This window comes from Octodon degus, unplaced genomic scaffold, assembly GCF_000260255.1.
Source record: "Octodon degus isolate 3935 unplaced genomic scaffold, OctDeg1.0 scaffold00047, whole genome shotgun sequence".
NCBI lineage: Eukaryota > Metazoa > Chordata > Mammalia > Rodentia > Octodontidae > Octodon > Octodon degus.
The window spans coordinates 6,657,905-6,670,831 of NW_004524623.1; the positions used below are offsets into that span (position 1 = coordinate 6,657,905).

Below are 12,927 nucleotides of genomic sequence, written 5' to 3' on the forward strand. Positions count from 1 at the left end.
TCCATGTGCTTTGCTAAGCTTGTTCTAAGTAGGTGCTTTAGACCACTGAGCCATCTCACCAGCCCCTGGTAAGTAATTTTGAAGAGACTGATTTTTTTTTCTCTTGATGCCTTTGAAATACTAGATGAAAGTATTTCATCATCTAGGCAGATTCTAAAGCCCTTAACTAAAGTTAACATTTAAACATTTAAATTAATAAAGATCTAGAATTTCATACTTGACTTGGGACAAGTGACTTTTTTCCAGGGCATTCAGATGGCTAGAATTTTCCACGACAATTTCTGGGATACACAAATTGACAGACTATATTGTAATCTTTCTGATGAGTAATGGGTAATGGAGCAGCTTGGGGACTTAACAGCGTAAAAGATTACTTTAAATTCAATTGTTATATTTTTATTTTAATAGATGACTAGAAGCAACTTTTTATTTTGAGAAATTGAACCTGTAACATCAAAATCATACACACACACACGACTATGAAATCAAGTCACATATATATGACTTAACTTGGGGTCTTTTCACTTGCCATAGTAATATAACATGACTACTAACATGAAAGCAAGGTTTGGGGACCAGCAGGTAGGCAGCCTGGCTCGACCCCCAAGGGCCTGCTGGATGTTGGTCTGCATTCTCTTGCCTCCCTCCCTCCCTTCCCTCCCCCCACCAGCAATGAAGCTACACAGGCTCAGCCTTCTCTGAAGCAGGACAGAGAAGTGGGTGCAGAGACCCTCATGTACTTCAAGCCCATTGTTTCCGAGTATGACCCAGTGACCATCTGCCTGGCCGTTGGCATTTGTTGAAAACCCTGCTTCCTGGACTCCGTTTCTGACCTCCTCAATCAGAACCAGAATCAGGATCTGCAGACCTGCGTGTTTTAGTTTTATTGACTGACTGTAACAATATCCAATACATGCTGAAGTTTGTGATTCTGTACTCACATAAAGGAGACAAACGACAAGGTTTTCTGTATCTTTAGCACTGCCCTTGCCAATGGTGTGTGCCAACTCTCTTTGCTCTCAGCAGCAGCAGCAGCAGACAGGAGCCTCTGTCCCCAGCCTCAGGGCATCTGTGTCTCCTCCACCATTCCTGAACTTCCCATCCTTCCCAGAAACTCTGGCACAGGCGAAGGACAGCCAGGCAAGCGCCCAACTGGAGGAACTTGGAAACAGACTGAGTGCAGACTCTGAGTCAGCCCTCTCTGCGGGCAGAGCAGGACGTTCGGTGAGTCAGCACTCCCTGGACAGGAGGAGCAGGCCCTGGCCCAGCTGGGAAGGGCCCGGCCTCTGAAGCATCTCTCCCTGTGTAGAGGGCAGTGGCTTGAACCTTTGCTCTGCTGGCTAACACACAAGCTTGTGCTCCTGTGGACACAAGCTAGGCCTACTACCCTTTTCCTGAATTCTGAAAGAGCACCAGGAATTAAAGAAAGTTCTGGAGCTAGACCAGGTGGCACATGCCTGTTAATGCAGTACTTGGGTGGCTGAGGCAGGAGGATCACTGTGAGTTCAAAGCCAGCCTGGACTACACAAGTGAATTCAAGGCCAGCCTGAACTGCATGGTGAAAGCTGTCTCAACAAGTAGAAAGAAGCGCTGGGGCCTTTTTCACAGGGATCTGGGGATGGCCTCACAGCATGCTTGGGTAGGCTGGGGCTCCATCCAATTTCCCCCAGTTTGCTTCCACCTCAGCCAGTCCAAACAAATCAACCACAATTTTTAAAAATGTATTTAGTATAGTGTCTACAGGGTCTCACTACACAGATCAGACTCGGAGTCATTCTCCTGTTTTCAACCTCCCAAGTGCTGGGATTATAGGCACGTGCCACCATGCCCAGTCTCACTTGCAGTCTTAGCTCACCCTAGGGGGCCAGGGCCAGCACGGCAGGTCAGGGATCAAACCAATAAAAATTTAGTCAGAATGATGCTGATTATGTCTAAGTGGCTCTAATTCAACTCTTCTGGCCAGAATGACGTTGAAAGCCACCTTTATAATTCTGGAGCAACTGGTGAAATTCTTGAATCTACCCTTTCTTGATTGTTTCTAATTTCTTAATTTTTGCTACTTGTTGTTATTAACAAGCTGGTGGTTGCCGAAGTTTTTATTCCAGGGGCAAGAAAGGGACTTAAAAAAATATCCTAGTGGTGACATATGTCTGTAATCCCAGCACTCTGGAAGGCTGGGACAAGAGGATTCCAACTTTGAGCTCAGCCTGGGAAATTTAGCAACTGAGTGAGACCCTCTCTCAAAATAAAAAAGATAAAAATGGGCTGGCAATGTAGCCCAGTGCTGCGACAAACAAGAACACGAACACCCACAACAGATCCAGTACCCCTCAAGGTCACTGTACACAACATGACATGGAAGCATGTTTTTATGCAGGTACTTGGGCGATGTCCACAGATTCCAATACAGTAGTCCTAAGCTGAGTTCAGGCACGTGTATTTCAAATCAATAACTCAGGTTAGTCAGGACATAGGCTCTGCGGACCGCAACTTGGAGACACAGGAGCTGAAACACATGTCAAGGAGTGAAGAGCAGATCTCCAGACTCCCTTGTGGTGTAGGGGTCTTGGTGGTTTGGCGAGAGAGGCATTCCAGTGCCCCGGACGCCTGTGGGAGGGAAGAGGCCTGGGGGTGAGCACACGTGGACATCTGCGTGAGTCTGATGAGGAAGAGGTCCTCATGTCATGAAAAGCGTACCCATGAGGAATGGGAGCATGTCACCCTCCTCCCTCTCTCCCTTTTTACTTGCTCCTCAGCCCAGATGCCAGCTCACCCCTCTGGACTCAGTTGGACCCAAGGCCCCCAAGGTGTCTCCAATGCCACCCATCTTGGCTTTCTCCCCACATGCTTTTAATATGGAGCTGACATGAGGAGGATCTGATTTGCTTTGAGAAGTGGGCCTGGTGTCAATTCCTGTCAGAATGCCCTCTCTTCAGCCTGAGGATGTGTCAGAACCAGAGAAATATTCCTCTATCCATCTAAGTAAGCTTTAGTTCTCACTCAGCAATTGGGATGGCTCACATCTTTCTTGGTTGTTGTTGTTTTTTTTTTTTTTTTGGTCTTTCTTTAGAAGTGACAATTATTAAAATGTTTGATTCTTTAGATACTAGGGTAAGAAAACAAAGTTGTCAGGAAGCATTTTCAACTTGGTTGCTTATTCTGAAGCAGTATGCTTCTTTTATATGCAGAGGACAGATGGCAACTGATGGTTGAGTAGTTCTGTTGTTTTTATGTCATGATACACCTGTACACTTGCCTGGCCATTCATACCCTCTGCTGGAAACCTTAACCAACAGGATCCTCCTACCCCACGACTCACTCATACTCTACTGCAAACCCTCTAACTGCAGCATCAGCATCTCTCCTTCCTTATTTCCACCTTGACTTTCACAACTTCCCGATCAAAGGAAACCAAGGAGACTTGGGATGTCATATTCACAACGAATCTTTTAAAGTGATCAAAGTGCTATATGATGCTGGTGTTTCAGATGATCTCTAAAGAGCAAGAAATCATATAGCCCTTACCAAGTGCCAAGCATTCTCTCAAGTATTTTGCAATTATTTTTTTTTTATTTTGTTTTGTTCTGCTTGCTTTGTTGAGACAGGGTTTCACTATGTAGCTCGGGGCCGGCCTTGAACTCACTTTATAGCCAAGGCTAGCATTGAACTCACAGCAATCCTCTTGGCTCAGCCTCCTGAGAGCTGGGATTGCAAGCATGCACCACCACACCTGCCTTATTTTGCAAATATTAACTTATTCAATTTTCATAATAAGCCTATTAAGTAATGAGGTAGGTGCTAGTATAAGTTATTATAAGGCCATTTTATGGACTAGGAAAATGAAGTTAAGTAACTCACATGAGGTTAGGTAGCAAGCAAAGGTTAAATAATTCAAACTCTTGGTGCTTTTAGCTATTTTCTACACGCCTAGGTGAGGAGAAAGAACAGATAACAACAACAACAACAACAAAAAACAACAACAAGCCACAGAAAACTCCCCAAACAGACAAATATTTTTTTAGCAACAATAACTATTTTCAAGGACATTTCAGGAAAAGAAACAGAAGATTCCTATTTAATTGGAAACTGTATTCACTATAAAGGCAAAATCACCTCACAATTCTTACATTATCTGTGTGAAGAATTATCTCATTTAATCCCCAGCCTACTGAAGGCTTCTCTGCTGCATATCTGCACACCAAAGAAAACCACACTTCAAGTAGTTTATTCTGAGCAGTCAGTCTGCAGGAGTCCAGAGAAAATGACTGCGTTATCCACCCTGAGGCATTCAGGCAAGGACAGATCCACGCTGAAATAGTCGTTAACTGTCACCTCTCAGGGCCTGCTCAGGGGAAAGGCAACTTGGCAGATTTCTACGGGAATCTGCTTATGCTTCGAGGACAGCATCGAGGCAGGAGTTCCCACCCCTAATTTTAATCTTATCTCTACAGCCAAGGAGCTGCATGAGTCAGAGCAGGTGCTAACCTCTCCAAGTCAGTTTTGTCTTTTTCGTGTTTTCTTGAGGTCTGGATGAACTACACACAAGATAATATACACTGTAAAGAATTGGAAAGCTGTAAGGTAATATGGCAGGTTGTTTCACCATGACTACTGTCATTACAGTCTCTGAAGGCCACGTGACTATCTGCTGAGGGCAGGCACCATATTTGATTTAGCTTTGCCTCTCGGGACTGTTTCTGCCCGCAGGAGGTGATCAATACATGCTTGTAAAGGGCTGGCCAGATAGCTCAGCTGACTAAAGGGCCTGCTTAGGCAGACACAGGGACAGGGGTTTGATCCCTGGTGTGCTGTGCTGACCCCGCCCCGAGGATGCGCTGAGATGGCAATTTAGACTAGGCGTCGTGGTGCGCACCTGTAATCCCAGCGCTTGGGAGGCTGAAAACAGGAGAATCACTTTGAGTCCGATCTGAGTAGTGAGACCCTACAGACCCTGTACTAAATAATTTTTTAAAAATGCATTTTTGTTGAATGAATGGATAAATTGAAGAGATTCTCAAAACAATTTTGGGGGTCCACATGCCCATTGGGAAGACTCTATGGAAAGAAAAGCCACTCACAGTACCTGCTTCAACCACGTGGTCCATCGTTGGAAACCTTTTGTACACAGCGGTGCTGACGGAACGGAAGATGAGCAGGGACGTGAGATTCACGTAGCGCATCAGCGTCCTTCTGAGCAGGCGCCCGTGCTGGTCGCTTCCGTGAACACTGCTGGAGATGAGGAACATCAGCCTATCCGGCCAGGGCAGATTCACAAACTGGTTCCACCATCGGTTCACTACCAGAGTAACATAAAATCCTGCAGGATAAAGGACAGCATAAAGACGTTGCTTATAGTAGACCCCTTAGAGACACTGAATTTTTTTTTTTTTTTTAAGCAGAATTTTAGCCTTTTTAGGGGTTGGAGGATATAAAAATACATTACTATTCTAGAGGGATTTTGCCCTCCAGAAGAAAAAAAAGAATGTCATTTTTGCCTGGCAAAGCCAAACAGCCCGTAAGTGGGTTTTAGAACTCAAATATTAACAACAAAGTAGAGAGTTAGTGAAGACAAGGCGTAATGGTCCAACAGCAGGTTACACTTGTTTGGTGTTAATTTGGCGAAAGCAGCCTTGAAGGCAAGACACCTTACGGTTGAAACTTGCTGTTCTATTGCAAGCGCCGGCTTTGCAGGCATGCCTTCCAGCTTGGAAACACTCCCATGCAGGCTTGTTGGTGCCACCCTAACGGGGACAGCTGTGTGGCCGCATTCTGCGTGTGACCTGTACTTACCAAGCACAAAGGTTACTGGAATTTGTTCAGCATATCTGTCACAGTAAATTGATAATTTTTCAAAGTAACGTTTTTGGGCTCCTGTAAGTAACAATCTGGAGCAAAAATAAAATGTACAGCCCTTTATGATATTATACTTCTGCACCTGCTTTGCAGGCGACGTTAAGTGCAGACAACGAAGCACAAATAATGCTTGTTTTTAAAGGAAAAAATAACTGCTTCCTTTCTCTACAAGCTGATGTGCCATCCAAGCTTTTAACTTGCTTAGTATTTCAAGTGCTGAAGTTTTTGCACATTAATGTTACTGACCGTGAAACACAGTGGTACCTTGGTTCACAAACATGATTTGTCCCGTGATTTTGGAAAAGAGAGCCGTGTTTGTGGTTATATGGAAAAGATAGCTTGCAGTTGTGTTTGCTACCCAGTGTGGAGTTTGACAACAAAAACAAAATTTTGCCAAGTGCTTTTGTTTGTGAACAAATAAAAGTGTTTGTGAACAGAAGTACCGCTGTAGTGGAATTCATTAGTCATTTTATTTTTAAAACTTAATTTTTTTTTTAAAAAAACAGTATTTTTAAAATTTTGTATAATCATTTCATTGGGTTTGGATGTAAAATATAACATAATCTAGGTATGCTAGAAAATAAGATATATTGTTAAAAATCCATCTTTAGTTATTACTCAGGTATACTAAAAATGAGAATATTGATTAAATGCTGAGTTAAGTCATTATTAAATAATAGCATTTGACATCTTGATCTTACTTCCTCTTGAATATGCTATTTAATACATTTCGTTTGTGCATGCTGTACTTCAAAAGCCCTTATAATTATTTAAAATCCCTTAGTTATTTGAAATATAAATAAAACAAATTTCACAATTAGAGGTGAAAAGTTTTATTTTTACATTTAGTCACTGCCTTGAAATGTTTATAATAGATCTGACTTGTCCTACCAAAGCCACTTTCTGGTATTGTTAAACAGAACTTTTTTTATGAGGCCATCATTGAAATTTGTGTTGTAGGGTGAGATTCATAATCAGAAGTGATGCCTAATGGCAGGGTAATACTCATGACCAAAGTATGGAAAGAGAAAGTGCACACATGAATTTGCATAAAACTAGGAGTGCAGCTGTTTGAAAGATGGAAGAACCTGAGGAAATTCCATTCCAAAAATCATTCAAGGACCCTTTGGCACGTAGAACTTGGCTAAGGAAAGCCGAGGGACACCGAGGCAATAGTGAACCATCAGTCATATCGCAGGAGGGGTCCTGTGGGGAGCGAATTCTGACAAACAAAGTGTTTGGCTGGAGGTTCCTGCCCCGGCATTGGAGGAGGGGTCAGTTACTAAAGTTAGGAAGAGCCCCCAAAGGAGGCACCACTGGTTACAGGAGCCTAGCTGGGTCATGTTGAAGGCAGGTCACGGTCAGAATAGTTTTCTATTATGTAAATCAAAATGACAAAAGAAAATTTAAGGTGGAAAGTATAGATCTTCGGTTCAGGACAAGCCAGAATTTAATTTCAGGTCTATCTCTTACTGATTTGGATTTCGAGCGTATTTTCCAATCTCTTTGAATCTCAGTTTTGTCATTTGTTAATAATACGTATATAGCAGGGATATTATAAGAATTAAAAGATTAATAATATCAGACATAGGAAGTGATATTATGACCTCATACTTTATAATAAACTAGTTGGTATTATTACTAGCTGGCTACAGAAAAATGTTTAGATAAGAGACACATAGATGTGTTAACAGTTACAAACTACTAAAGAGATTATTTATCATATATCTTTAAAAATAGGAAAAGCATAATCAATTTAATGAATTACTGTTCTGCCTTATGATTTTTGTTAAATATAATTATCTGCTTATAACAGGATTAATAAAAAATTCAGGTCATTAGTAGACTTGGAAATAAAACTGTGTTTATATTTTTCCACAGGTACATTTGACTTTTTAAAACAAGTTTATTCTGTAGTTCTTGGTAAATCTTTGACCAAGATAGAAAGGATCTACTTTAACAAGATCTTATAATTGAACTTTTAAAAATACAGGATAATTTGAACTGATGGTTATTGTTGGTAAGCATTCTTTTGTCTTTGCAACAAACATAAGCATACAATTTGGGAGGAGGAGGTTAGAAGTAGGATACTGGAGTAAACGTTGAGATACCAAGGAGTACTTCTGGCTACATCATAACTGCTCTAAGGGATATTCTATTCTAAGCAGCAGTAGCAACAATAAACTCACATTAGTAAAAATAAACTAATGAGATAATTATCTTGGAACATCAACACATCTTTCACTATTTTTATAATCTGAAGGTGCAGGAGACACACAAGTAAATTGTATCAAATTATGTAAGACATAGCTGAAAAATTATTAGCAGCCTTTAATAAAGATATTTTGCTAAAACGTGTATCAATATGTGTATTTATTTGGAACAGCAGTGTTGATATATAGGAAAATCTCTCTCTCTATTTTATTTTTGATGATTATCAGCTAGCTAAATTAGTTTCTGTCTTCTCCAAATAGAGTCCTGTTGCTGCAAAAAGAACGTGGGTAAGAGCAGTGATATACAAATTTGTTCATTTGTACATGTGTAGGAAAGGTATAAATACATCCTCAAAAACCTTTAGCTTTCCTGTTTTAAGCTTTAACTTCCTCCAGAGAAGAAATACCTGCATTTATATATGCAGAGAAAAGCTCACTAAAGCCTCCTCATACTGATAAAATTTTATTAACACTATAATTTTTAGTTGTAAAAGTATTTCCTGGACACGATACTGTTCAAATTTTCTATCACCCTGACAGGCATAGGTTGTGAATATGCCTCCTTTTCTGAACATAACATGTCCTGAAATCAGAAAATATAAGGAAATAAATTCATCTGAAGGCCTTGATTCCTTACTTGAGATCTGGTAAGTTTGGAGGGTACAATCCTGGATAAAGAAAGGGTCATCCTTCCAGGCAGGGGAAGCAAAGTTGTCTGATACTTGTCATTCCTGAACGTAATTACATATGTGGTTGCAACTAGCTGTCAAATCACAAATTCAACCCATGCGTGACAGTTGGGGAAGTATAAATAATTACTTGTTTGTGGACTTCCCCTATTCAAAATGGACACAATAAGGATCTAAGTAAAAACCATCCAATTTATGCTTACAGCAATGCCTTGAAGCACGACTAATACCTCTTTGTGGTCGTGGACGTGGGCTGGAATGACAGTCCCTTGAACCTGAGAGTTACAGTGAATTTAATATCCTATGGAATGGTTAGGTGTGGATTAAAACACCCCATCCTGCGGGGAAAACAACAGACAGTTCATGCAAAGGAAGAGGTAACGTAATGCAAAAGTCAGCGCAACCAAAGGGTTCTGGATTTTTGAGACTGTATTCTTACATACTATTTGATGGTCATTGAAGGAGACATGCAAATCAAAGTACCTGTACACCAAACTTATTGTTGTATAAAGAACAGCAAAAACAATAAATTCCCTGTACAGTAGTTTGTAGATGCTGCCTCTCCACTTGAGAAGTAACCTATGAAATCCAAAAAAAGTCGCATTTGCTACTTTACTGGAGTAAGTGACAGTCATCTTGGATAGTTTTTTTTTTTTTTTCTAGAAGAGTAAGAAGACAAAACACAAGTAAAAAGTCATGTTTAAGACAGGGCATAAGTAAGTCTGTATATCAAAGGCAACCCAAGCCAGTAATCAACCAGCCATTCTTTTCTCAGTTTGCACACTTGAAACTTGAGGATAACCTCAGTGTTAGAGCTCTTAGTAAATAAAAGGGAGGACAGGAGTTTCTGCGACGAATGATTCCAGAAATCTTAAAATTGCCCGAATAACTAAATATTATTTTGGACTGAATAGCCACTGTTCAATAAATACTTAAATAAATTAGCTATAAATTTACTGTGTAATGTTGCCTATCATATGTTTTCTTAATCCATAGGAGCATTTAAGGTATTGATATGCTACATGAATTGATATTTACAAGAGCAATGTCCATACAATAAGTTTGTTAAAGTAAACTTAAATTTGCTATCCCCTTTAAAATTCCTAAGGGGAAGTTCAGCCTCTCATCCTAGAAATTAGATATTGTTGGAAAGAAGCCAGGCCCTTGTGGGAATTCAATTGGTGGGTTACTTGGGCATTATAGTTGCATGGGGTGTCTGTCTAGAGGTGCTCTTGGTATGGGGTTAGCTCTCTGTGCTCCGTGATATTTTTAGAAGTGCAATTCTTTTTCTATGAAAAGTTTCATTCAGATGCTTACAGGAGGTTAACTTTCAGATTGAAACTGAATAGAATGAGGTTATGTCTTAGGACTTGCTACTTGAATCTGTTCCTCGGATGTGGATAGGGGGAGCATGACACCCCAGAGCTTAGTTTTGGGTTAGTTCTTTGAGATTGCACTGCTTGTCCCTGAGGTGCTAAAGATTCAGTGTTTGAAATAGATGGCCCAAAGCTAAGCTTGGAAAATCCTACTCCACTGTTAGCTAACGTGGATCATATGCAGATAAAATAAAACTCTTCTGAAATATCCGTTTTCTTAAAAGGATCCATGAGGCAACTCTTATAGTGCTACTTTGAGATCATGGAGCTTTGTAGGTAGAATTGTTGTAAAAATAAAAATAAACCCGGTAACAGTTTTCTTGTGCAGTAACATATATCACACATTGTACAATACACTAGAAATTTTGTCTTTATTCCTACCCAGAAAAATAATCCAACTCCAATTTATCTATTTTCTTGAAGGAAATGAAACTCTGGGATTCACATTCATAGTGTATATATATTTTTAATCACAAATGCAGAATCCAACATTACTATGTTAATAAAGAAACCAGGACCTTTTGGCATAAGAAAACGGCATTACGAAAAAGTGGGACTCAAGCCACAGACCAGTTTCATTTTTCCATCTTTACCTTTTCTATTTGTCTAATGTGAACACAGCCAACATTGGAACAGGAGCATAATAAATTAAGCCCATTCCGTAATTCATTCTCAGAGCCATGGTAGGTTTAAAAACTGTCTGCAAGTAACTTTCTTTCATTTAGTCTCTCACCCTTCTGCTTAGCCTCTTTCAGGAATACTAACATCACAGAGAGTAGAGCTTAGCGTTAAAATGCAAGTCCACCAACCTATTTACTCGGAGGCTCCGAAAGCAAAGGGAGTCTTCCAGGTTCAGGCTCCCCTTGAAGAGGTGCCTTCCGGTTGCTGCTACACGCTTGGATTCAGCCTTCCTTCATGGACAGTCAGATTTTCTTTCTGTTCGCTGGCTACCGTGCGGACCCAGAGCGTAACAAGCACAGGGCTTGGATGTTTTTCCACTTGAGGAGGCCTGTTTATGCCAATCTGCCCACTGATGACAGTTATAGCTGGGAACAAACAGAAGCGACAGCTGCTGATGTTGCTTTTTTCTAATCTATAATTATAACTCCACCTGCCACTGAAAGTACCCCTTTGAATGAGGAGCCGGTGGTGACGTGAAGGATGTTGGGCCATTTAAATCTGTTAGATTCATTGCGATTTCATCCTGGGATCAAGGAAGAAAGGACCATTTTCCCCTAAAGAATTCTGAAGAGAGCTCACCAGCCAAAGAAAGGAGTTAGGACACTCTCTTTGGGATTGAAATGAAGGACTTTTTATGAAGCCCAAAATGAAGCAGACAAGAATATAGACAGGATTTTTATTCATTTGAGAGGTATTGAGAATGCTTGTCCCTTAAAAACAAAAAACTATGTGTTAGAGAAAGTGTGTGTGTGTGTGTGTGTGTGTGTGTGTGTGTTCTTATATACAGAATTTATGACGTGAAGCTCAGTGTAGTGGAAAACAACACACGAACTTATAACACACTTGTTATCTTTTCTATGGTTACCTGGATATTTTTAAGTTACTCAAAATGTTTTCTCAGATTGAGATGCCCTCCCCATTTTTTTCCTTCTGAAAAGAGTTTACCTGCATTCTTTAAAAGACAGAATTATTAATTTCAGTGCTCATGCTTGAGAGACTTCCAATTTTGTGAAGTAACTTTGTGTACCAATCATTGTAAGCTTAAAGAGCATGACTTCAAATAAACTTACAGTTTTGTGGAGAAAGAGAATAAAATGTTTATTCTAAAATCAAGAATATATATAATTAAATATTTTTTTAAAGTGTTAACTTTTATGCATGTTGGCTGCCAATACCTTAGAGCAATGACAGAGCTATGGGTGTCGTTAATTCCTTACATAGGTTCAGCTTGGAGCCCTGTAAATAATGGGTAGTCAAGTTTTATTTTCTTTCTCTCTCTCTCTCTCTCTCTCTCTCTCTCTCTCTCTCTCTCTCTCTCTCTCTCTTTCTTTCTTTCTTTCTTTCCCAGCTCAGCCCCCACATGGCATGAGGTGCCAGGGATTGAACCGTGTGGTCCCTGTCGCTTGCCTAAGCTTGCCTAAGTGCTTTAGACCCCTGAACTATCTCCTCGGCACCTATCAAGGTTTTCTAGACTGAGCAGTGTTAGGGAATTTGAGCAAATCTAAACCCAAATGCTTATGAAGTAGAAACATTAAAGACATTTGGCAAAATTGCCACTACTGAATCACCTATCTAATGTGCAATGGTTCTGAAAGTTGGCATGTCATGACAATAAAACTAGGAGAACAGCCCCTCCATGGGTTGTGTCTAGATGTCCCCCCAAAGTCTCATGCAGTCATAGTTGGGGCTCTTTCAGAGATGGCTGGGTCTAGAATATGTAATGCTGGGATTGATTCATGGTGCAGTGCTAGGTCAAGGGCATTAGGACTAAGGGTGTGAGTGCCACCTGCCCTAAGTAGCCTGGATGACATATAAAGGCTAGAAAGAACGGTGGCCATCCTGTGCTTGTTGTTTTGCTACTTTTTGCCCATCGCAAACTTTTTCTCCTCTGTGATGCCCCTCTACCATGCCACCCTGACCTGGAGCCAGTGATTATGGGCTGAAATCTCTACAAACTGTGAGCTAAATAAACTTTTCCTCATTTAACTTTGGGTCAGGTATTTTTGTCTCAGAAAGAAGAAAAATAACCATGACATGCCATTTCTGTGTGGTACTATTAGAACTGTTGCTTATTCTCATTTGTTTTCAATTATTTAAGACCTTTATTAACAGGTG

General features: G+C 40.5%; 1 protein-coding gene across 5 annotated transcripts in view; it reads right to left on the reverse strand.

Annotated features, from left to right (window-relative positions):
* Nucleotides 1–11,101, reverse strand: part of Best3 (bestrophin 3) — a 42,136-nt gene extending 31,035 nt beyond the window's left edge. Inside the window, exons 1-4 of one of the 5 annotated variants that reach the window (XM_023716336.1) lie at nucleotides 10,941–11,042; nucleotides 9,239–9,334; nucleotides 5,791–5,885; nucleotides 5,084–5,317 (exon numbers count right to left, since the gene is read on the reverse strand). In XM_023716336.1, coding sequence (XP_023572104.1) covers nucleotides 5,084–5,246 — 163 coding nt within the window. In that variant the 5' untranslated portion in view covers nucleotides 5,247–5,317; nucleotides 5,791–5,885; nucleotides 9,239–9,334; nucleotides 10,941–11,042. Of the gene's footprint in view, nucleotides 1–5,083; nucleotides 5,318–5,790; nucleotides 5,886–9,238; nucleotides 9,646–10,940 lie in introns of those variants that run through there. The other 4 variants (XM_023716338.1, XM_004632211.2, XM_023716335.1 and 1 more) reach the window with 4 other exon arrangements.
* Between the last annotated feature and the right edge of the window lie 1,826 nt (nucleotides 11,102–12,927).